The 23,725-nt window shown below is 32.7% G+C and overlaps 3 protein-coding genes across 5 annotated transcripts; 1 reads left to right on the top strand and 2 right to left on the bottom strand.

Moving 5' to 3' along the window:
• Positions 1 to 2,045: 2,045 nt before the first annotated feature.
• On the top strand, positions 2,046 to 4,851 carry LOC133288984 (protein DETOXIFICATION 41-like). Its single transcript, XM_061486830.1, has 8 exons — positions 2,046 to 2,343; positions 2,979 to 3,523; positions 3,636 to 3,722; positions 3,811 to 3,867; positions 3,945 to 4,183; positions 4,260 to 4,378; positions 4,463 to 4,549; positions 4,639 to 4,851. Exons 1-8 carry the CDS (start codon positions 2,047 to 2,049, stop codon positions 4,711 to 4,713), a joined length of 1,506 nt encoding a protein of 501 aa, XP_061342814.1. The 5' UTR covers position 2,046; the 3' UTR covers positions 4,714 to 4,851.
• A 4,430-nt stretch (positions 4,852 to 9,281) lies between these two features.
• Positions 9,282 to 13,845, bottom strand: LOC133288947 (polyamine oxidase 2-like). Its single transcript, XM_061486787.1, has 10 exons — positions 13,394 to 13,845; positions 12,696 to 12,811; positions 12,061 to 12,149; positions 11,839 to 11,952; positions 11,580 to 11,667; positions 11,327 to 11,412; positions 11,133 to 11,235; positions 10,580 to 10,677; positions 10,059 to 10,488; positions 9,282 to 9,832 (listed from the first exon to the last, which is right to left on the bottom strand). Exons 1-10 carry the CDS (start codon positions 13,431 to 13,433, stop codon positions 9,527 to 9,529), a joined length of 1,470 nt encoding a protein of 489 aa, XP_061342771.1. The 5' UTR covers positions 13,434 to 13,845; the 3' UTR covers positions 9,282 to 9,526.
• Positions 13,846 to 19,228: 5,383 nt separating this feature from the next.
• LOC133288948 (transcription factor PIF4-like) lies at positions 19,229 to 23,399 on the bottom strand. Of its 3 annotated transcripts, XM_061486789.1 has the most exons (10): positions 23,231 to 23,399; positions 22,453 to 22,543; positions 22,044 to 22,365; positions 21,456 to 21,965; positions 21,251 to 21,349; positions 21,107 to 21,172; positions 20,825 to 20,890; positions 20,449 to 20,745; positions 20,163 to 20,289; positions 19,229 to 19,606 (listed from the first exon to the last, which is right to left on the bottom strand). In XM_061486789.1, exons 2-10 carry the CDS (start codon positions 22,521 to 22,523, stop codon positions 19,587 to 19,589), a joined length of 1,578 nt encoding a protein of 525 aa, XP_061342773.1. In that variant the 5' UTR covers positions 22,524 to 22,543; positions 23,231 to 23,399; the 3' UTR covers positions 19,229 to 19,586. The 3 variants fall into 3 exon arrangements, with proteins under 3 accessions (XP_061342773.1, XP_061342772.1, XP_061342774.1); XM_061486788.1 differs by having other exon boundaries at positions 21,456 to 22,365; XM_061486790.1 differs by lacking the exon at positions 22,453 to 22,543 and having other exon boundaries at positions 21,456 to 22,365; positions 23,231 to 23,398.
• Positions 23,400 to 23,725: the final 326 nt, after the last annotated feature.

The raw sequence follows: 23,725 nt of genomic DNA, 5'->3' as shown, positions 1-23,725 counted from the left end.
CACGGTCAATATTTGAGGACATGCGGTCAACTCTCCGACACGTTCCGACATGTTTTTCGACATGCAGTCAACTTTTTCTGACACGCGATCAACGCTCAAACACTTTTTTTTTTAAATTCTTAATTTTATTTTGTTAACTAAATATAAAAGAAATAATTTATAAATTAATTTTTTTTCTGTTATAAAATTTGACATGAAAAATTAACAAAGTATGAAAAATTATTTATATTTATATTTATGTTATGAAATTTAAATATTTGATTGGTTATATGACTTATTATGGACTCTTATATGTATTAAATATAAATTATATTATATATGTTAAAAATTTTATTTAATATCAAAACGTGTTCCAATATGTCAAAATATAACATTTTTTAGAATTAACGAGTCGGCGTGTCGTGTCCCGTGTCTGTGTCCGTGTCCGTTCATTATAAATCACGACTCACAAGTGTGTAAATGATAAATTTGAAATTATGAAAAGTTAAGTGATATACGCGGCAACAAAGTGAAACTTTCCCTTTAAATAAAAATGTCTAACTTTTGTTATCAAAAAAAAAAAAAAAAAATGTCTAACTTTTAAAAAATATATATATGTTTTCTTCGATTAATCCTTCTCCAGCACACGCAACAATAGCTGTGAGTCTCACTAAAAAGATGAAAGAGAAAAGTTTTTAGTGGAACCCACAACTGCTATTGTGTCTACTGAATAAGAATTTCCTTTACTATAACTTGAGAAAATATAATTCCAAAGAAAGAGAAAGGTTATACTTACAACCTATTTTTATTTACAATATCTTACAATTATATCTTAACCGTTAATTTCTGCCAATCAACGGTTATCATTTTCGTAAATCAAACTCGTTAATTAATTATTAATTCACAATAAATGATAATCATTGATTGACGAAAATCAACGATTAAGATATAATTATAAAAGATTGTAAACAAAAATAGGTCGTATTATTATAACCTTCCTCCCAAAAAAAAAAAAATTCAGAAAATCGAATATAGTAAATGAGTTACTTGTTGAGTTAGCTTTTCTATCACAATTACGAATAAGAAAAAAATAATAATTCTTTTACCTTGAAAAAAGATATAAAATTTGAAAAGATTTTGTTTATGCAATAAGTTATAGGACACAAGATAATGAATTAAATAAAAATTAAAAATATTTAATATTCTTTGTTATATAATATCTTAAATATTTAAAGTGTAATAAATAAAAAAATGAATTATGAAAAAAATTAGTATTTGTTCTTACCAATATTAAAAAACACAATTTATATATTTTTGATAATAATTAAGGAGGAAAACTTCTCATGTTGTTGCATGAGACAAGATAAATTGTCTCATGCAATACACACAAAAATTGATGAAATCTATTAAGAAAAAAAGAGCATTTTTTATACGTTGCTTAAGACACTTACATGAGAAGCATATTTTTCAATAACTAATAACAAAGCATATATTGTTTAAAAATAAATAAATAACAAAGCATATATGGCTATATGCCAGATGCAATGGTTCAGATAAGACTCCTACATTCAAACATGTGGGCATCACAAGCATTGCATTATTGCATCCAATCTCTCCTATTAAATGAAAAAGAAAAGGACAAAAAACAAAACAAAAAAAGGAAAGAAAAGATACGTTAGATATATTTTTTAACTGTAGGTTGAAGAATTGAAGCTGCTTCCCAACTAAAGGTCAGTCCTCACCACCACTTCTAACAAGTCAAATTCTCTCATCTTAGGGTGAACCCTCAATATCCCCACAAATCATAAGTTTTCTCATTCATTCATTCGACTATTTATTATTCAGAATACATGTCTATAAAATTGGGGGTAGTTTTATCTACTTTCCTACATCTAGAGGCACATTTGCACATCAATAAAACTGGTGGGTACCAGCAGTACAAAAGAAAGGTAGTTACAAATATTTGGTGACACTAATATTCCACATCTCATTTATAAAGGGTCTACTTGCAATGCTTCAGTTCATTCTCACTTGGGGAACTAGTTGTGACTTGTGAGGCACTGAACCATGGGCTCTGAGGAGCACCAACCATTGCTCTCACACTCACAGATTTCAAATTTGTCATCAGATACTGTTGAAGAATTCTTGGAACATAGGCCTATCGGGTTGCGATGGTGGCCTAAGCTAGTTGGGTGGGAGTCAAGGCTCCTATGGCTCCTCTCCGGGGCTTCTATTATTATGTCCATTTTCAATTATATGCTAAGCTTTGTCACCTTGATGTTTACTGGGCATTTGGGGTCTTTAGAGCTTGCTGGGGCATCCGTAGCAAGTGTTGGAATTCAGGGTCTAGCTTATGGGATTATGGTAGGCCCCTTTACCTACTCTTTTCTGGTATTAGTAATGACACCAAACACCATTTCAACAATTTTTTTAAAAGTAAATTTTAAAAATAGCTTCTTATGCAGCTTTCGAGAAGTGACAAAATCTTGTTGAGATATATAGTCTCACATTGGTTGGTTGTATGAGCAACTAAAATGAAGTTTATAAGGCCTTGGACACTCTCACCTTTTGAGCTAGCTTTTGGGGTGGTGTATCCCAAGATTCTTTACATGGTACTCAAAAAGTAGGAGTGCCCAAGATCTTATAAACTCCACATTAGTTGCACATACAACCTAAAGCTAGCTCAAAGGGTGAGAATGCCCAAGATCTTATAAACTCAACATTAGTTACACATGCAACCTTGGGCACTCTTAAAGTTTTTTGGTAACTCGTGACCATGTTTATGTGTTGAGTGAGGTACTCTTTAAATGATTTATATTATATACTCTAATAGTTAGTTTATGCCAAGAATAGTTTGTTCTTATCTGTGTCATTTCGTTCTTCAGAGGCCACAGAGTTGATCTGTACATTCTCATTGAGGGAAGTTTTATTTTTAATTTGCAACTTAACTATAACTTGGTATATTCATTTTTTGCGATTTTTGTATTTTCCTTGAACAGCTGGGGATGGCAAGCGCGGTTCAAACTGTGTGTGGGCAAGCATATGGAGCCAAAAAATATGCAGCAATGAGCATCATACTGCAAAGAGCAATCATCTTACACAGTGGTGCAGCAGTGATTCTCACATTTCTCTATTGGTACTCTGGGTCTATTCTAAAAGCCATAGGGCAGTCAGAAAGCATAGCAGAGAGAGGCCAAGTATTTGCACGCGGTCTTATTCTTCAACTCTATGCATTTGCAATATGCTGTCCTATGCAGAGGTTTCTCCAAGCTCAGAACATAGTGAATCCTCTGGCATATATGTCTGTTGGGGTATTCCTTCTGCATGTGCTTCTCAGTTGGCTAGTTGTCTATGTTCTGGGCTACGGGCTTCTGGGGGCAGCCCTTACTCTCAGCTTTTCTTGGTGGCTTCTTGTCTTGTTAAATGGGCTTTACATCATTCTTAGCCCAAGGTGCAAGGAAACTTGGACCGGATTCACCATAAAAGCCTTCCAAGGAATTTGGCCTTATTTCAAGCTAACAGTTGCTTCTGCTGTAATGTTATGGTAATAGTATGACCACATGTCAAATACACACACAACCATTGTTATTTACAAAATGTTGCTCTTAAGTTCACATCAATATGTTTTAACAATGTAAAAATGTATCTTAATGTAGTTTGGAGATATGGTACAATCAAGGATTAGTGCTTATATCAGGGCTGCTCTCCAATCCCACAATCTCACTGGACTCTATTTCCATTTGGTATGTTAATAATTTCTCTTAGAATGATCTTTCTTATTATTTGCCAACACGTTTTCTAACAATATTCTCCGTTCTAATGTAATTTCAGTATGAATTACTTGAACTGGGACATGCAATTTATGTTGGGCCTTAGTGCAGCAGCCAGGTTAGTGACAAAACAAGGTGTTTTTCATTTAAACATTTTTCACATAAACATGTTAATGGTAGGTTCCATGATTGCAGTATCCGAGTTAGCAATGAATTAGGAGCAGCTCATCCAAGAGTAGCAAAATTTTCTGTCTTTGTAGTGAATGGAACAAGCATCCTCATCAGCATAGTTTTCTGTGCGATTATTTTGATATTCCGGGTTTCTTTGAGCAAGCTTTTCACTTCTGACTCTGAAGTTATTGAGGCTGTTTCTAATTTGACTCCATTGCTTGCCATCTCTGTTTTCCTAAATGGAATTCAACCTATACTCTCGGGTAATAAAGCTGTAAGCATAAGCACCATTTTTTATTTATATCCCTCTTTTTGTTTACTTTACTATGGAAATTTCAGGGGTTGCAATTGGAAGTGGATGGCAAGCCGTAGTTGCTTATGTAAACTTGGCTTCTTACTATGTCATTGGTCTTACTGTTGGATGTGTTCTGGGCTTCAAAACTTCTTTAGGAGTAGCTGTGAGTATGAAACATTTCTCTCATTAATTTTAATTGAGTTTATATAAAGATTAATGCAATACTATGCATTTGGGATTTTTATAGGGCATATGGTGGGGAATGATACTTGGAGTTATTATACAGACAGTAACTCTAATAATTCTGACTGTCCGAACAAATTGGGATGCAGAGGTAATCAAAACTCTAGACCAGAATATATTATCCATATATGTTACATAAAAGTGTTTATCTTGTTATGTAATGCTGTTGTTTGTTTGTAGGTTGAAAAAGCTATTGTTCGCATCAAGAGATCTGCTGAAGATGATACCTTAGACCAACTGGTTGCCAACATATAGAGGCATTTTATCTTTTATTCTGAGGGCATGGTAGGAAAGCATTTTAGCTGCAGAGTAATTTTGTTTTGAGCTACAGGGCTATTGTTGTTTGGCTTCTTCTCTCTCTGCCATTTCACATAATTTCGATAATCAAATAAGAAAGCCCAACTTTTTTTTCACTCCGAGCATAAAAGAATGTGACATAATCTCAAGCGGAAGCATTCAAACATACAAATATAATATTTCTAATTATTCATGAATATACTTACCATGTTGATCTTAGAATTTATGAATTTGTACAATTAGAAAAGATGAAAGCCATATCACCAAATTGGTTTCTCCGCAGTGGAGTCAGCTCTAAGACCGTCCTGGTCCTGGAACTCGCTATAAGAGAGTAACTGAAAATTTATTTAAAATTAAATAAATAAATGAAATTGTCACTAATTTTATTCTAATCGGGAAATTTTGAAAAACCTTTTTGAAAAATTGAGATCAAGTACGGATCCATTTAACAATGATTATATTAAATTAATTATATAAATAATTAATAAATTTAAAATACTTATAATAAATAAAATAAAATTATCTTTCACAATTACAATCCAAAACAATGATTGCAATTAATGCAAATAAGTTATCTGCATTTACTTTCAGAATGATGTCGTTTTGAGATTGAAAGATTAGAAAATTATAATTATAAAGACTATAATAACCTTGAAATAAATAAAAATTATAAAAACATCATGATTTCTGCCTCAAAACGATGTCGTATTGGGCTTACTGCAAATAACTTATCTAAATTAATTGCAGAAAAAGAAAACCCAAAATTTAAAGCACTGATAATTAACGTTACATCTTCCCAATGTAATTTGAATACCTCATTATTCATATTGCTACAAAATCAAAATCATAGGCATGTTTTAAATTCTTGTCTTGATTCTTTTTTTGTGCATGGAAAAAAATAAAAACAAAAAAAAAACAGTTTATTTTTTATTTTTTTCAATTTTTATTCATTAGCTACCAGCTCATTTCTTAGGATAGAATAATAAATTAATTTTATCAAATATTATTTTTAATTATTTCTGCTGACTGAAAAAAATTTAAAAAAATTGGAATATTAGCTTTCTCTCGTAATTACAAAGTTTCTAACACAGTACAATTTCATATTGCATTGTTTACATTACTGTCAATGTGTATACATCTTTACAAAACAAATAACTTAATATTAGATGAAAAATATGCATAACTGTGTTAACGATTCAAACAAGATATTTTTGTCTCAAAAAGTTACATTCAGAATATGAGAAAATGAGAAAAAGAAAATATTCAGAAAAAAAATTGCTGACATTTCATTCACATTTCTTATACCAAACACAGTAAATAAATATTCCTCGTTCCATTTTTCCATAGTTCTAACTAAAATATCCATACCAAACATCTCTCAAGTTTACAACAACTTTATGCATGCCAATACCATTTACTACCAAAGGCTTGGTAATAGCTCCAATCAGCTAGGAGACAACAACAATCTCATGCAAAGACAAACTAAATTAATAGGGGATGGATTTCTTAGATTTAAAGGTCAAAAAGCATCTCCGTTGCTGCCGGTGGGTGAGGGCATTCGTGAAATAGATAATCTACCATACAATCTGATGTCCCTTCAACGGTATATATTGACTCATATCTACCCTGGCCAGTTGAGTCAACTCCGATAGGCTCTTGATGTTGAGATAATCCGCAGTCTGCAAAGTGCAAACACAGTTAGCAACGTCGAAGTTAAAATAAAAGGAAATCCAAGCTATGATAATGAGGTAGATACATTCACTAGAGTAGTGGCGGACTCATGAAAAAAAAATTATGTCCGTACATTTAGTGGCGTTGTCTCCGAATTATTTTTGTAAAAAACGTTTAAATCAATGCTCGAACCCGCTCATAATCTAGTTGCTTCCATACCAAGCTGCAGGCAATAGTTTGACCAATTATTTCTCCCCTAAATCTTACCAATCCTCCAAAACAAATATGAGAATATAGTCCAGTACATCCATACATCATCATTCTATTTTATAGTGGTGAATAAAAAAGTCAACACAAGCAAAATCATAGTGAATACCTCGTCTCTAGATATTAACTTATTTGAGAATGTCAGACCTGCAATCAATTCTCTCTTTTAATAAAACTGAAAAAAGAAACAAAGGATAAAGAGAGCATGAGAATGGGTACGTGATAGGGGAGGAAGAATAAGTTTTCTCTCTAATCAATTTGTGTTGCTACGTTGTTTTAATCATCTCCGTACGTTGCTAACTAATATAAGAATAAATATATTTTTTTTGGTCCCTAACAAAAAATTTGGTCCCCACTTTAGTCCATTATAAAAGAAAATTAGTCACATTGTCCTTATGAAATTTAAATTGGACTCATTTTGGTCTTTTTGAGGGACTAATATAGGTCTTTTTTTTGAATTTGTGAGGGACCACGATTTTAACTAAATTGATCCACTTTAAATTTTTAAAGATCTCGAGACTAATTTTTTTTTTGTAAAGGACGAAAATGGGAATCATGTTTTTTGTTAAAGACTTAAAAGAGTATTTACTCCTAATATATATATATATATTGAACCAAGAGACAAATAAAGACGTGCAACCAAGAAAAAAAAAACTGAAATAAATATTTTTATATCCGCACTTGCAGACATTTGCCCGGAAGTGGATTCGCCGCTGAACTAGAGCCACTTGTTATAGGAAATCCAAGCTATGATAATGATTTATATATAACAAGATAGAGAGAGGATATTTTGACTACCAAAAGTTTCCACTACCACATTACTACTTATCTAATCTCCATTGGATTAACATTTTCTCTCTCTTCAAAAACTTTTTAACATTTTCTCTCTCTTTGATCCAATGGTGATTTGATAGATAGTAAGGTGATAGTGGACATTTTTGGTAGTCAAAATATCCCCCTCGACAACATATCATAACTTACTTTCTGCACATAGGACAAAAAGCATTCATTATTGATCCAGAGGTTTCAATCACTCAAAATTATCTCTAATTCTGGACTAACAACAGTAGTACACATCTTTCCCTTAATACACCTATTTTGATTAAAAAATGGAAAGACTATTTTATTCATTTCTGGCAATGTTATTTTGATGTTTGGTATCAACCGAAAACAATCCATATAAACCAATTATCCAAACATTTATTTTATTTTTTGGACTATTTTTCAAACGTGCGACTAAATCCTTCTGCGGTAAAGGAGTCGAATGCTGCAAAGTTTATTTGTAATTGAAAATGTTATGAAAAAGCTATGACAGTTTTTTATATTAGAAAAAAGATGGGTCAGATACCAAAAAAAAAAAAAAATGGGTTAGAATTTGCCATTAGACTCCAAGTTGACCTCACAGCTTTAATATTCCCTCATGTACAGCAAAAAATGACTTAAAAAATGAAAACAGTCGGAATTTCAGAACACTAACCTTCTTCTAACCACATGTAAAAATGCCTAGGGAAGGTGAGAGTTTTTCTACCTTTTTTTGTTGCTTGAGAACAGAGGAACATTTTTCTATCTTTTTTATTTCATACAATAGATAATAGGGGTATGAATTTGCATTAGGGGTATGCTAAAATTTTATACATATTTTAATTTAATATATTTTATACCAAATTGTTAGGAGTTTATTATAACTTTATTTAATTATTTAAATCTTTGAAATTATGACTTCATAAAATAAAATATTGTTATTTAGCATGTCAATATATTTTGGAAGCCAAATTTCATATTAAAAATCATTATTAATATTATTATTATGTTTTAAAATTTTAAGATGTTACACTATTTTTTTCTGTTCTGAAATTTTATCCTTAAGGGTGTGTTTGGTACAGGAGAAATTATTTGGTGATCGGGAATCATGATTAATGGGAATTCAGTAGAAATTGAGTTTACTTGGAATCTTACGAAAGATGTGTTTGGTTCGCCAAAATATTACCGGAAATACTGGGTAAAAATTACTGATTCCATATTATGTTTAGAACGAAATATGACTTGGAATATGAGGTTATTTTACAAAAATAACCCCAAACTATTTTTACTTTTGTAATTGATAGATTTGGTCTAGATTTTTATGTGTATTGGGGTATTTTTGTCTCAAGATTTATTGTTGTGATTTTCCTTTACTTGGTATTCTGATTGGTATTCCGAATTACCATATTATTTTTGGTAATCTGAATAGTGACTTTTCTTTATAAATCAAATTACCGGTAATCCTTGGATATCCGGGAATCGTAATTTATTCCTTCTACCAAACGTGGTAATTACATTTACCAAAGAAGGATTACCGGTAATCCTCTCCAAAAACTTGAACCAAACACCCCCTAAAGTTCTAGAGAATTTACACCGTGGTAATTCATTTTCCTTCTCCCAAGGAGTTTCTGTAAGGGTGAGTCCTTTTCATTGCTTGCGTTTATTCCCAGCTGCTTCAAACCTTCAAAAAAATCTGCATTGATTTAATTTTTCATGATCAAGTACTCTTTTACCTGCATTGATTCATGATTAAGGACATAGAATGGTCGTCAATGAGATATGAAAAATAGACTTGTTTCAGGATGAATTGTTTCGTCAACCAAACATCCATACATGATATACTATTGTCCCACCAATCTCTGCAGTCACAAACGGCTGAGCTCAAAAAAAAAAAAAAACAAGAAGAAGGCGGTTCCTATTTTTATTAGCAAATATAACTAAATGGGTGAACATGTCATTTAATCAATAGATTAACACAACATCAACAACAGACATGCCACTTATAAGGGGATTGCGCAAGGCGTCCCAAAGATTACAAACGCGAGATCAAAAGTGGTATAATTGAAGCCTCCTCTCCCATCACTGGCTGGAACAAATCTAGCTCCCCATAACGCTCCAAGACACGCATCCTGCAGTCCTCAGCGGCCATCATTCCAGTAGAGAATGCACCATGCACAGACCCCGAATACAACATACTTGTTGCTTCCCCTGCAAAGAATAAATTATCTACGGGGACCCGTAACCTCTCATACAGATCATGTGGTTTCCCGACTGCATCATAGCTATAAGAACCTAGTGAATTAATATCTGTACCCCATCGGGACACAAGATACTGAATCTGCAAAAAACGAACTACATCTTCAAAACATGTATAACATACTTGACACACAAGTAGAAGAACTTATTTAATTCAACCATATAACTATCTTAATGAATATATGTACAGGAACCTAAACTGATTAAATTCAGGAGACTGTTGACTACACCAGATATGGGTTGAAGCATTTACTTTTCTTACATAGTTAAAAAAGTGAAATACATGAAGTATAAACTATCATAGTTACCGGTGAAGAAGCATCTGGAAGGATCTTCTGGAGCTGCGTGAAAGCAAAGTTAGCAGCTGCTTCATCAGACATTTTCTCAATGTCTTTGGCCAGCTGCCCAGCAGGCATGTAAACAAGGACAGGATGACCCGCAGCCTTGTGGAGATTAAGAAAGTAGCTGCATCCATAAGATGTCTCTGCAACTACTCCCAAGAACTCCACATTAGGCCAAAATACATTTTTAAATTTTAAAATTATTTTATTCTCAATCCCAACCCCAATATCAGTAATGGCAGCTTCTTTCCAGTCTGGGAGCTTTGGCTCAAATTTTATGCTCTTTGCTTTCAGCACCCCAAGAGGTACAGCAACAATAGCAGCATCAGCAAAAAATGTTTTCCCATTTTCCACCATCACCTTTACTCCATTATATTGCCTAACAATTTTCGTGACCCTGGAAAGAGGTATTATGAATGCCAGTAAATTTAGTTAACCGCCACAACAGGACAGGGATTTCTAAAACAAAACTTTACACTAATATCTACCTGTGTCCCAAGCGAACGTCAAGACCCTTGGCTAGGGTATGTATAACAGGCAGGTAGCCCCTGACCATAAGACCATGACCACCAGGGAGCAATACTTCCTGTAAGCATACATACAGAGAAGGATAAGTTATACATGAAAAATGTTGATGCATGAGGTAATTAGTAAGTTACAAGCAACATATTGTGACTAGTATCATCATATGAAGCCACTTACCAATCTCATATTACATCATTTACATCTAATATCCTTTATGAAAGTCAGCACAAATGGCACACACATTACCATTTAACCTCAAACTCAAACCTATATCACATAAATGCGAGTTTGCAACATAACAATCTTGTTCATAAATGATAGGTATAGAAAAATAAAATAAAATTGAAAAGGATAAAGAGCTGAGATTAAAAAAAAAAAAAAGTTGCCCATTCATGACACTTCAGCCCACCAACTATCCATGATTGGTCATGCAATTCAAATTTCAATGACAGAAACATATAATGGATCATACAGATAATAGAACCCAAACATGTTGAACTTGGTTTCTCCAATTACCTGATCCCATCCTTTCAGTGATATGGCTTCAGAATCTGCAGCAAACCAGCCCTCCAATCTGCATAAATACCACTGAAGCACCTTGTGAGCAATCCCCTCCAACCTGCATCCAATAGTGAAAGACAAATTACAGATTACTTGAGATTCAAGAAAATGAATAATGGTGGTCAAATAATTTAAAGTTTTAAAATGACCTAAATTCTGGCTTTCTTTCAAAAACAATTGAAAGTGCACGGAGTATGGACATGTCTTCACTGAATTCCTGTCGTACATTATCAGTCTGCATTAAACAAGGTCAATCATTAGAGGGGATGCTCAATATAACAATAATTAGAATCAAACAATAGTCTCAATTAGAAAAGCATTGTATTTCTGAAATTTTGCTTTCTATTGTGACAGTTCAATATGTCAGGTAAACCCAATAACTGGAAATACTAAATGACTAACCTCCTCTAAAATCATTTCAAATATTTTACCAACTTTTGTTACCAACTCTTGGGGAACTTGATTCCCATCCATATCAAAGAGTGCATAGCTGCAAGAAGTTGATGAATTTCAATTAGAAAAAACTTGTACGTAATAATGTATACCACTCAAGACAACCAGTGGATAAATTAAAGCATACACTATGGTCATCAATTTATTATTTAAGTGCAGCAGAAATAAATAACTAATACCATGTAGTATAAAAAAGAAATGCATTTACCTTTCCAAGTCATGATCATAAAGGACAGAATTATCCTCACTAGTACGGTAAAGAGGTAGTCCCAGCCTCCCAATCAATGGAGCCAGTGGATTCTCGTTGCAAACTCCATGCAACCTGAATCATAGTCTGCCACTTTTAGTAATAGAAAAAGAAAAAGAAATGCCACATTCGCATCAACATAAAAATAAAAACAAATGAGAATAAAGGGAGTATAGTCTTTACCATGATGCACCCAGGTCAACAGGAAAGCCAAACGAGTAATCAGTGTGAATTCGGCCCCCAAGTCTCTCGCGTGATTCTAAGAGAACAACCTGACCAAAAAAGTACACTCAGCATAACTCCAAACGCCAAAAAATGAACAAAAACCTAAGAAAATATGTATGATCCGGGGGAGGGGGTTATAGGGGAGAAACATAACAACAAAGGAGATTTTGCCTAAAGTACAAAACCAGTTCAATTCTAAACTAGCAAAGTAACCATGTGAAGTGGTATCACACAGCTGGAACCATAAATCTTTTTTACAAACAACCTGTAAATTGAGCCAAAACATAAAAATCACTATCATAAATGAATTCAACAAATTTTCCAGTGAAATAGATTGTAATTAACATTAAACTACTAAGGGACACAGAACAAAGTTCCATGTACAGAAGATTTAGTTCTTAATAGTTTTCAATTAATAGAAATGACTTGCAAACCATGCAGCTCATTACAGGCACAGATGATTGCAGTTATGTAAGTAGCCACAAGCCAGAATCGGGCAACATATCATTATGCATTAGAGTGGCATGCAATTCTGACAAACTAAAAATTTTGAAGTTAAAGATAGTAGCTAAATACACTATTTGCTTGAATACCTGAAATGAGGCATCATGAAGTGCACGAGCAGCAGCAATCCCAGCCATGCCACCGCCTACTACAATAACAGAAGGTGACCTCTCCTGCTGGCCGTCAACGTTTGCATGGCAAAGACCTACAAGGAAATAGTGGGCGGGATCCAAGTTAATTAAAGCGGATACGCAGAGATGAAAGCAAAACATCTGAAAAAGACAATTTTTACATACACAAGCACAAGCACAGCTCAATTACAGACCAATCTAACTTTCTGCTTTCATAGTTTGACGGATGATTTACCTTTTCAAATCGTACCCGGATTTTTTTAGCAATAAAAAGATTATCATGATAATAATATTCATTTTTAAGTACATAGGAGTAAAACCAGCCAAAATATGGGACATCTTCACGCCTGGATTCCAAGAGATCGCAATATTATTCTCTCAAAAGAGTTAAGAATACTTTCAATAGCACTAGATCTATTTTTATTTTTATTTTTTATACATGGGTGTAATTCAACACATAACCTAATACAAACTATCCAAACACCTCACCATTAATCGCTTTACTAGATCTATTTCAGAATACCCTTATAAACAAAAACTTCATGCACCGACATTTACAAAACAAAATCAATTTAAAGTGAAACTGTAGACACATTAAATAAATAAAAGAATTGGAAAAATAATAAAAACAAAAAACAGCGTCATCGTAAACAAACCTCTGCGTAATTGGGGATTACTCTTAAATCGGGACTCCATACCGTGAAGATAATCCGCTATTACGATTGAGATTACTGTTAATGTTGATTAATAACGGTTCGAGGGAATTACTCTCGAAATTGAAGAAAGAAGAGCGTGATTGAGGTGAGAAATGGAGGATAAAAATTAACAAACAAGTAATGAAGTGAAATGAATTCAAATTCGAGAATAAACGCAGCTTCCCGAGCCAGCTCATGCAGCTAATTTTTCCAAAGCTCAACCACTCTCAGCAAGATCGGATCGCGAAGAGACCAAGCGTAAATCGCTTTTGATTGTGGAGAATCGCGGAGAAGAGGATTTCGGTTGGTGTTTGGTTTCCGAGAAATTCAGAAAAAGGAAAAAGGAAAAAGAAAGAAATTTGAGCTGAAATAATTGGCGTGAAATTATTGTCAGAAGTTGCAGCTTTTTTATTATTGAGTTGGTTGGGTTAGGGTATATGCCAGCCAAACCAACGAGGATGACACGAAACGACGCATCGTTTGGCTAGGTTCAAAACGACAGGCAAGTATGATTGATTTGCAAATATTAAAGTGAAAGAGGTAATGTTATCGAAAAAAAAAAAAAATGAAAGAGGAAAAGGAGAAAATATAGAAAAAACGAAAAATATATATATTATACTCCTGACACGGTGAGTCTCCTACGCTACTTCGAATATTCGTACACGAATCAAAAAAAAAAAAATTCCAACGGGAAAAAAGACAAAACCAAAAACAAAAAGAAATTAAATTAGGATTATTTCTTTTATTATAATTTATTCAATATTTTTGGAATTTAAAAAGGAAAAAATTGTTTTCATCTTAGATGATTTAAATGAAATGATCGTGTTTTGATGAATTTTTATCTTCTTTTTTTCATAATACTCTTTTTTTCTCTCTTATCCAAATTTTGTAGAGGAGAAAGAATATAAAAAAATAATATGTATCAAAAAATAATTATTTCACTTAAAATAACACAAAATTATGTCTTTTAAAATGATAAATATTTTTTCATTTAAAAATTATTTACAACATTTATCTCTATCTAATTATAATAATTTAAGGAAAGGCATTATTTTTTTAACAATATTCATAAGAAATTACTACATCCATTTAAAAATATGATAGTTTAATTTAAAAATGTATAAAAAAACTAAAAACATCTTTATTTTTAAAAAAATATAATTATATTTTACCCTTATTACCATTTATCAAATTATCTTAATAATTTTAAGAAAAAAGTACTTTTATAATTTCTATATATTAAATGCTAAATATTTTTATTTCAGTAATTTTAAATAAAAATATTTTAGAATTTGGTTAAAAGTTGAATCATATTAAATATTACATAATGTTCATAAAACATTTACCAAACAATTATTAAGAGAAAATTATTGCTATATAGTCATTGTTACGTGTTTGTGTTTTTTGAAAGTTTAAAATATTAAAGTCATTCATTAAAAATTATATTTGATTGGACTAATCAAATATTTGATGATTCAAGATTGTGTGTTAAGATGTAGTATCAAACCAACGCACGTATTACCAAAATAGTTTAGTACAATATAAAGAGACATATTCATAAAAGCATCAACAATGAGATTCCATACAACCAATTTGGCTTGCATCATGAGAAGTGAGAAGGTGCCACTGTGAAAGTTTAGGTGAGAAATGACATCACAAAACCTTTGAAAGGGATTATATTATAATTAGTAATGCACATTCTGTGTGTGTGGGTCTTCTTGTTTGTCGTTAAAGAACACGTAAAGGAGCAGACTACTAAACTTTGGACGACAAATTAAAAAAGAATTTTATTAATCTTATGTTAAAGAAGATAAGTTATCTCATATTATCGAGATAAATTTGTGAACTCTACCACCTGAAAAAAAAAAAAAGCACAATTATCGAAAATATGTAGGAGAGAAATTTATCATATATAATATAATATAAGAGTAATTTTTTTCATTAAAAAAATATACGTTTGAAGGAGGCTATATATTTCGAAAACTAACAACATGCAGCTTTATTTATTGGAAAGAGTTAGCTACTTTAAAAATATCTTAATAGAATAATAGGGCCCTAACTTTTTGTTAATAGTGGGAGTCAAATTTAATCACGTAGAAGGCTAGAACAAATAATAAGCGAGCTTTAGAAGACAAAAAATAAAATAAAATCCTAAACTAATTTGAAAAAAGATGATAGAAATGCGAATTAAAAAAATGTGAATTATTAAAAAAATAATAGCATCGCTTTCCCAACAGTTCATTAAAAAATTGTTGTTATTACATTATTGTCTGAAAAAATTTGATAGCATGTGAGGATTGTGTCATCAAGAATTCAGTGAGTTGGATGTTAAACTAAACTAACTAATCTTAACACACATTTTCTTATATTTTAATTTGTAAAGAAACAAAAAAGAAATTTAAATAATAATTAAATGGTAGCTCGGAAAGTAAATGAAATCAATAAAGCTTGCGTCATCGACCGTCCACGTGGCGTGGTGGATGCAAAAACTAAAAGAAAAGGACAAACATTTAAAAAACCCTTTTTTTGCTTTTCCAGTTTTTCGTACGAAAGCGGCTTTGTCACGCTGCAATCTCAAAGCAGAGACGTGCAATGCAGAGCAGCCAGAGCACAACACAAGAATACTCCGTCATCAACCACTTCTCACCTTATGATTAAATTTCAAAACCTAAAAGTCAAGTATTATTATTTATTTGTTTTTTACTAGTAGGTGTGTCAGCTATTATTATTTATGATATTTCTTCCAAAGTATTGATCATCCGATCAATTTTTTTTCAGGGATTGGAGAAAAGAAAAAAAAGAAGAAGCTATTGACACATTTTTATTTTTATTTTTTCAAAATAAATAACAATCACTTTTGTACTTTAACATTAAAAATTAGTGAACGAAAGTTTTTATAGCTTTCCATACTGCCTTAGAGCCAGTTCGTTTGAACTTTTACAAAAAATAGTTTTTATGTCTTATTTATTTTAGAAGTTTTTTTTTATAAAAGTTAAAGTTATTTAAATTTTAAAAAATATTTAGTTTTTAAAAAAATTATTTAACTTTTAATTTCTGCTTTTTTTTAAAAGTTAATATTTTTAGTTTCCAAAAAAATGGGTTTTTAATTTTTTTTATAACTTGTGTTTTTTTTAAAAGAGATATCCAAATGGCTATAAAAAAAAAAAGATATCCAAATGAATTTATAATGAGAAATATTTTTTTTTTCTTAAAAAAAAAGCACTTTTGAAGAGAGAAAAAAGTTCATCTAGACGGAGTTAGTTGACGAGGCATTCAAACTTCAAACCTCAATTCATAAGTTTGTATCGTGAATTCGTTAACCCTTTCAATTGGTGTTGTTCAAAAAAATTCAAAAGAATTTTTAAACAAAACATATGTGTCAACGTTACAATTTGTCAAAAAGAGAGAAGCTTTTTTTTTTCATTCTTCAAAAGATTTTTTATATTTCAAGAAATAAAAAAATAATTAGAAAAAAAAAAGTGAAAAAGAAAAGGATAAAAAAAGGGGAAGAATGAGGAGGAATAAAACAAAAAAAGAAAAGAACAATAAACTAAAACATAAAGGGCCCAACTGCACAAATTGTCTATACAGGAAAGACTTTGTATATAGGTAGGAAAATCCAAATAAAGAAAAGAAAACGAGCATTTCATTATTTTCATCCTATTGCGTTTATCTATTGATTAATGCTATCAATAGAGCTGGCAAAATGGGCTCGGCTCGGCGGGCCAACCCGTTCAATCCGCTAAACGTAGTGGGGCTAGTTGAGTTTTTCAATTTATCTCAAAAGCGGGACGGGGTGAGGCGGGTTCATTTTTTAGTGGGTTAATGGCAGGCATAGACGAGTCAGTGTAAAATAGGCTCGAGCTGGCGGGCTGAGTTTTTCAGCCCACTTTCAAAAACAGAGCGGGACAGAGTGGGCTGACTTATTTTTTGACGAGTTAATAGCGGAGCGAGCGGGACAGGACGGACCGGCCACTTTAGCTATCAAGCCTGTTAATAGAAGACAAGTCACCCAACACATGCAAATGTCACCAAGAATAGACCCATGGCATGGCCCTATAGACCAATCGATCACTTCCACATCCCATTAAAGTTTAAACATCAAAATACAACCAAAATCACCGACATCCCATTTTTGTTTGAAGCCTGATATCACCAACATCTCCAATTCATATCTCTTTCAAGAAGGGTTTAGGAGAAAAAGAAAAATACGCATAAGTTTTTTCTTTTAAGTAAATGTTTTTTAGTTTAAGAATCTTTGAAATGAAATAAATAAAATGAAACATTATTATAGAATATTTTAATATTTCTTTATGTATTTTTATAAATATTATATAAATTTCTTAATTTAAAATTAAAAATTTAGGTTGCTTTTGTTTGTTTTAGTTGATATGTTCTGTTTTATAATTATAAAAGTTATTTTATTTTCGCATTATTTTATTTATTTTTTATTTTTTGGTGTAGTATTTTTTTTTAAGATGTGAACGAAGTAGTGAAAATGAAATTTAAAAGAAGATGTGAACCAATGAGCTAATAGCTAATTTTGCAATGAGGGGTTGTGCATGTTAACTTAAAATAAATAAATAAATAAAAAATAATGGGTTGGGTTATCCTATAGGCTGCGTATCTTGTGGGATGGATTCCCCAAATTATGGAATTTATATTTCCAAAGAATTTCAAGAGTTTTAAGTGTTCTTAAATTAAATTTCAACCGCACAACTTAAGGACGAATTTCCTTTAATAGAGCAAAGTAACTTATGCACTACAAGTAATTAAGTAGGTTGATTGTAATTGTTAGTTTTTAATAACTTTTGTTTTAATTTTATATCTGACTGCATATTGTAACTGTTTTGACTCATATTAGAATTCATCCTTTGCTATTGATTTAACAATGGAACCATAAATAAAGAGAAAGAAACCCAATGATTAGAGCCTTTCATTTTTTACATTTCTATTGCAGCTGATTAATTTAGCCATGCGGGGTTTTGAATATAGAGAAACCGAAAAGTGACTTTTTAAAAATAATATTTTCGCAAAAAAAAAAAACGCAACTTGTAAGAGTTGATATCAATCTTTTTCCAACATGCAACTTCAAGAAAGAGACTACTAGTCCATGTACAACCCTTAAATCATACACCTCTCTCGTATGTGTTTCACACAATATAATATGCTTGCTTCAAAAATATCATGATATTATCCGAAAGCAGACACTCTTTGAACAAAAACCTTTCAGGGTCTATTAATGGAGAAAGATGACCAGGACAGATGTGAAAATGGAATAAATTGATGATGTTTGAAAGGGAGAATACAACAAGAAACAGATGACCTTATCATGACAAAGGAAAGAAAACTGTAGAAATCCCTGATTCTAAAGAAACTTAAACCATTGGTTCTTTTAACTTTTTAAGGATTAAGGCTTGAATGTCATATCACTTGCAACTCAAGATATGCAACAAGACATGTGATTAGGGCATTTTGTAATGAAAAAAAGAAAGAAAAGAAATGAAGCATTATATGAAGAAAAATATCAGACTAATTTTGCTTAAATTGGTTGACTATTTCACCATTGTCATCCCTAAGTACAACCTTGTGTACAGTTGTTTATTTTATAATGTCATATGTTTCTTTACAAGAGAAATTAATCAGTTAAGTGAAGAGACAACAAAATTAATTTTGGGAGATTCGATTCTGTATGAGTTCAACAAAGTTTGAATCAGATTAATCAAATTATCAATAAATTGATTGAAAAAAAAATCTTAAACTGAATTAATCAAATTATCAATGAATAGATGGGGAAAAAAAATCTCAAGCTTACTTTACTTAAGAGAGTCTATAGTCTTGATTGTATGACAATGATAGGAATAACAACTGCTATTATGTTCTCAGACATAATAAAAAATTACATATGATCTTAATTTATTTCCCCAAGTCTACAAACAATACATAATGCTCTATCTGATGGGTCCAAGGAGCTGAGAACAAACCTGGCCCATAATAAATGACCTGTCTAATACAATTTCTCATCACCACAGACTTTAAATTGGAAATAAATTGCATGGCCTCCAAACTACATAAACTTGAAGTATGTCTTTGTGCTTATAGGTTTGACTCATCAGCCAAACCCTCCAATTGAACAAGTTTCAGGTATTGCTATTCAGTTAAAGGTGGAAGAACCTGAAAAGTAGAAAAGAAAGTGAATGAAGAAGGAAGATAACACAATGGAGGGAACTATTAAAGTTTGGATTATGATATGAAATAAAACCATGTCATAATGTTTTAAATTAATGTGTGTAAGTTTCTTAGGTATTTATTCTACCTCATCGATTGCATTAGTAAAAATTCTAAGGGGAACAAAGTTGCAAGTAGTCATGGACTGAGTAACTCTGAACATAGAAGTGAAAATTAAAACAATTCTTGCTACTAGCCACTGTTTTAGGCAGCTGCCATAATCACGTGTATAATTGACATTATAATGTGCCAGGGCAGAATGTTATCAATCATAAGGAATTTGTATGAGTTCTGGATCAAGGGACTATTAATTAGATGAGTTAATTTTTATTCTTCTAATTAAAAAAGAGGGGTTAATTTTTTTTATTCAGGTCAAAGCACCAGAGATTATTTTAAAGAGTTTCGTGTGCCATTGACATGGGGACAAGCAAAATTCTCAAATAATTGATGTGTTATCCCTATTTAGGGGTAAGCCAAAGAAAGATTGTATTAAGTGGCTTACCAATTTTGCCACTCACAGCATTATCAATATTAGCTGCTCCACTCCCGGGTCCACTGTTGTTATTGCTGGGTGCAATTGTTTGAGTATGTTGTGCTGGCTGGGAACCATATCTGTATGCATACATTGGCTGCAAGACAAAACCAACAGGGTAACAGGGAAAATTATCAATTCAATCAAAAGTCTAACTTATGATTTTATATATCATATCTATGAGGATTTGGCAACAAAACAAAAAATAAAAAAAAATGAAAATGAAATAAAGGTTCACTTGACAGAAACCAATTACCTGGGAGGCACTTTGCATAAGATGATAAGCCATGTAACGTGCATATTGCTCTGAAAGGCATGGGTTTTGCATCTGATTTTGGTAATTAAACGCATCCAAAACTGGATTTTGGGACATCACAGTCTGGTTTGGTATCTGAGCTACAGATATGGACTGATCATGTGGTACTCTCGGTAATTGCATTGAATGGTGAATAGAAGGCAAAGAAGGTGCAGTCATTCCCATACTCATTTGTGACATATAGTGCTGAATTCCTGGAAACATCATTGGTGTCATACCAGCCCCCATCCACATTACCTAGTAGCAAGAGCAACATTTGTCACATATTACTAGTTTGAGACAATTGTCATATGCAAGATATTGTATGGCAGTTTACCTGAAGCTGTAACTGAAGCGATTTCAAGTATTCGACTGCCTCATCTAACATTGATGCTTTGTCTGTCTGCACGTACATCCCTTAGCAATCAGTGACTCTATATCACTTTAATAATTTAGTCAATTAAAAATCTCTCTTTCTTTAAGCCCAACTCACGCATTCTTTGCTTAGCATAGTGCTTTTATCCCTAGCAATCAGTGACTATAGCTGACTCTGAATGCATGCATCTCTACTGAAAAAAGTTAAGACAGTAACAAGTCAACAAGCATTATGATAGTGAACCTTGTTACTGTTAGGTATCAGTTGCTGCAGTGCCTTCATCTTCTCATTGATCCTATCTCTTCGTCTCTGCATTAATAAAATAATACTTAAGAGAGTATAGTTCATACAAGATTCAAATTTACCAGAAAAATACCATGCCCCCACCCTTTCTGATAGATTATGCACTTCAGCTGCACGGCTTCTTCTGTAAGACCCTGCCCTCTTAGATGCCTTGTTTCCATCTGCTGATTTAAGTTCTGTGGCCTATTACACATATATAAACAACTCAGCAGGCCAAAAGAAAAAATAAAACAAAACAAAGCAAGCTTTTAATCATGAAGGTAAATAATGGAAAGAGGAACAGCTTCACCTCACTTTGTTCCTCTGATGCTTCTGCATCTGTCCCTTTTCTCTTTCGGCTATGATTTCTTGTTGATAGGGAACAAGTTCTTCCAATACTACTGCCTGAGCCACCAGAAGATGAAGTTAGAGTTGGTTCCACCATCTCTGATTTTCCTTTATCACTCCGAGGAATTGTTCTCTTGACACAATCTCTAACAGCTTCAGGCTCAGCAGATAAAGTAGTAGTCCAAACACCATTACTTGATGCCCTACTCACATCTGGGTCCTGAAGGATGTGATTGCTGCCACAGTGACTTGAACCAACTGTCATCACTGAGCACTCTCTGGCCTTACTTTGTGATAGATTAGCATTAACTTTCTCTCTAAACTGTGCACCAGCAGATGCTGAAGAAACAATAGGGGGTGTTGAAAAGTGAGAAATTTTTTGGACCTTTCGTGTTCCACCAAAGTCATTGATTTTCTGAGATGAATCAGGAACCTGAAATCTTGGAGCAGGCATGGGATTTCCTTGGAATTCCTGAACACAAGAGGGTTTCATATTATTATTAGGTGCTTGTAAAATTGAAGTTGAGAGAGGGGAACTAGAGGCAACAACTTTGGCAGACTTTCCCTCTTCCAATTGCTCGAATGGCTTGTAAGACTCAACTTCACATGGTGCTGCTAGCTCAGATAAAAGGTTTGAATAGAATTCTTGTTCCAATGGATCCTCAAGAGGGTATTGGATCCATGAGACTGTCTCATCTTGATGACTCAAGTTAGGTGAGTTCCCACGTGGCCCACTAGTCCTTAATGTTGATCGATCAGTTTTGTGAACTTGTCTCAAGTCAGATGAATTCACAACTGGTTTTCTATGTGTTTGGCTATGCATAACTACTTGCCCATTTTGCCATAGGAGCTCTACAAGTTCTCCTTCTGGCCTGTATAAATGACCACATTGAAAATTATTATCAAAGCAAAGTTAACTGGGACAGTATCCTGCTTTGACAGAGATAGATAACACACACCCTATGGGTTTCTTTTGATTGGTGACAAAGGTCTCACTCTCAAAATTCCAACCTGGAATACTGCTGTTCATTGTTAACCAAACACAGTTGTCTGTTTGGACAAGAGAGAAGAGAACTTTAGACTTCGAACCAACTTTACAAGCAGAGTAAAATAATCTTTATAGTTCAGATAATTGAGTAATCAAATGAGCATATGAAATTTTTAAAGTGAAAGAAAATAATAAAAAAAGAAAGCCTATGGGTCATGTACGGAACTTGACATGCACAAGGTGAGGAAAACCAATGAAATGGAACTACAATTTGGTTTTCCCATTCTGAATTGTCTAAATAAACAAAACACAGAAAGTTCAAACTCCAAGAGACCCAAAAAGGAAATTCATCTTCCTATTACAGTTGGAAGTACATGCAAGCAAGCTCAGAGAAATGACAAACAATAATGAAATACAAGAACTAAAGTTAAATACCAAACCTTAAAACAAAACAAAGTAGGAAAAATTTGAGAGAGTCATCTAACAGAAATTAAAGCTGTAGTAAGTATTAACACTAGAAGATTCACACACATGCACATACATACACACACACACAAATTCAGAAAATAACAAGTGATGCACAAATTGCTATAAACAGCACTTACTTTGGTTAGTGAAAAAAATAAAACGAACAAAAAATGATTCATTTTCTGGCAAAGAAAAAGAAACCAAGTTTCTTTTTTTACAATTATAATAAGTGAGTATTATAAGAAGCAAAAAAAAAACAAAAAAACAAAGAAGAACCCCACCTGAGTTGAGGCAGAGACTGTTTTTTACTTGGTTAAGGCATGGACTATGTTTATAATTGCTTGAGTAGAAAGTATAGCTAGATACTAGAAATTGAAGCTCCTTCTTCCCGGTTTCTTCGGAGGATAGTTTTCAATAGCAAGAACGACAGTGACATAAACAAAGAGAGAAGAGAGAAAATATGCCATGATAAAATGGTGCTGGTGCTTGTCCTAGTCAACAGCAAGAAAAACACGGTTGCACATGTGGCATCTGATGAATGAATACGGGACCAGTTGACAGAACATATAAATGGGGTCTGCAAAATTTTGCTTAATATGTTTTTTTTTTTTTGGTTGTTTATTCAAGGAAATCTAGTTCTCCATGCACATGGTGAGTGTTATCTGAAAATTCATTCGTTCATGATGATGACACGTGGCAGGTATATATTATTAGGGAGTGGGGACTGATAAGGCACATCATTGTCAGCAAAAAAACGTAAAGAAAGATGTGGCACT

The sequence above is a fragment of the Gastrolobium bilobum genome, unplaced genomic scaffold, assembly GCF_033153095.1.
Source record: "Gastrolobium bilobum isolate Gb01-03AN ecotype WA unplaced genomic scaffold, APGP_CSIRO_Gbil_v1 utg6815, whole genome shotgun sequence".
Classification (NCBI taxonomy): Eukaryota; Viridiplantae; Streptophyta; class Magnoliopsida; order Fabales; family Fabaceae; genus Gastrolobium; species Gastrolobium bilobum.
This window is presented reverse-complemented; position numbering and strand designations above follow the sequence as displayed.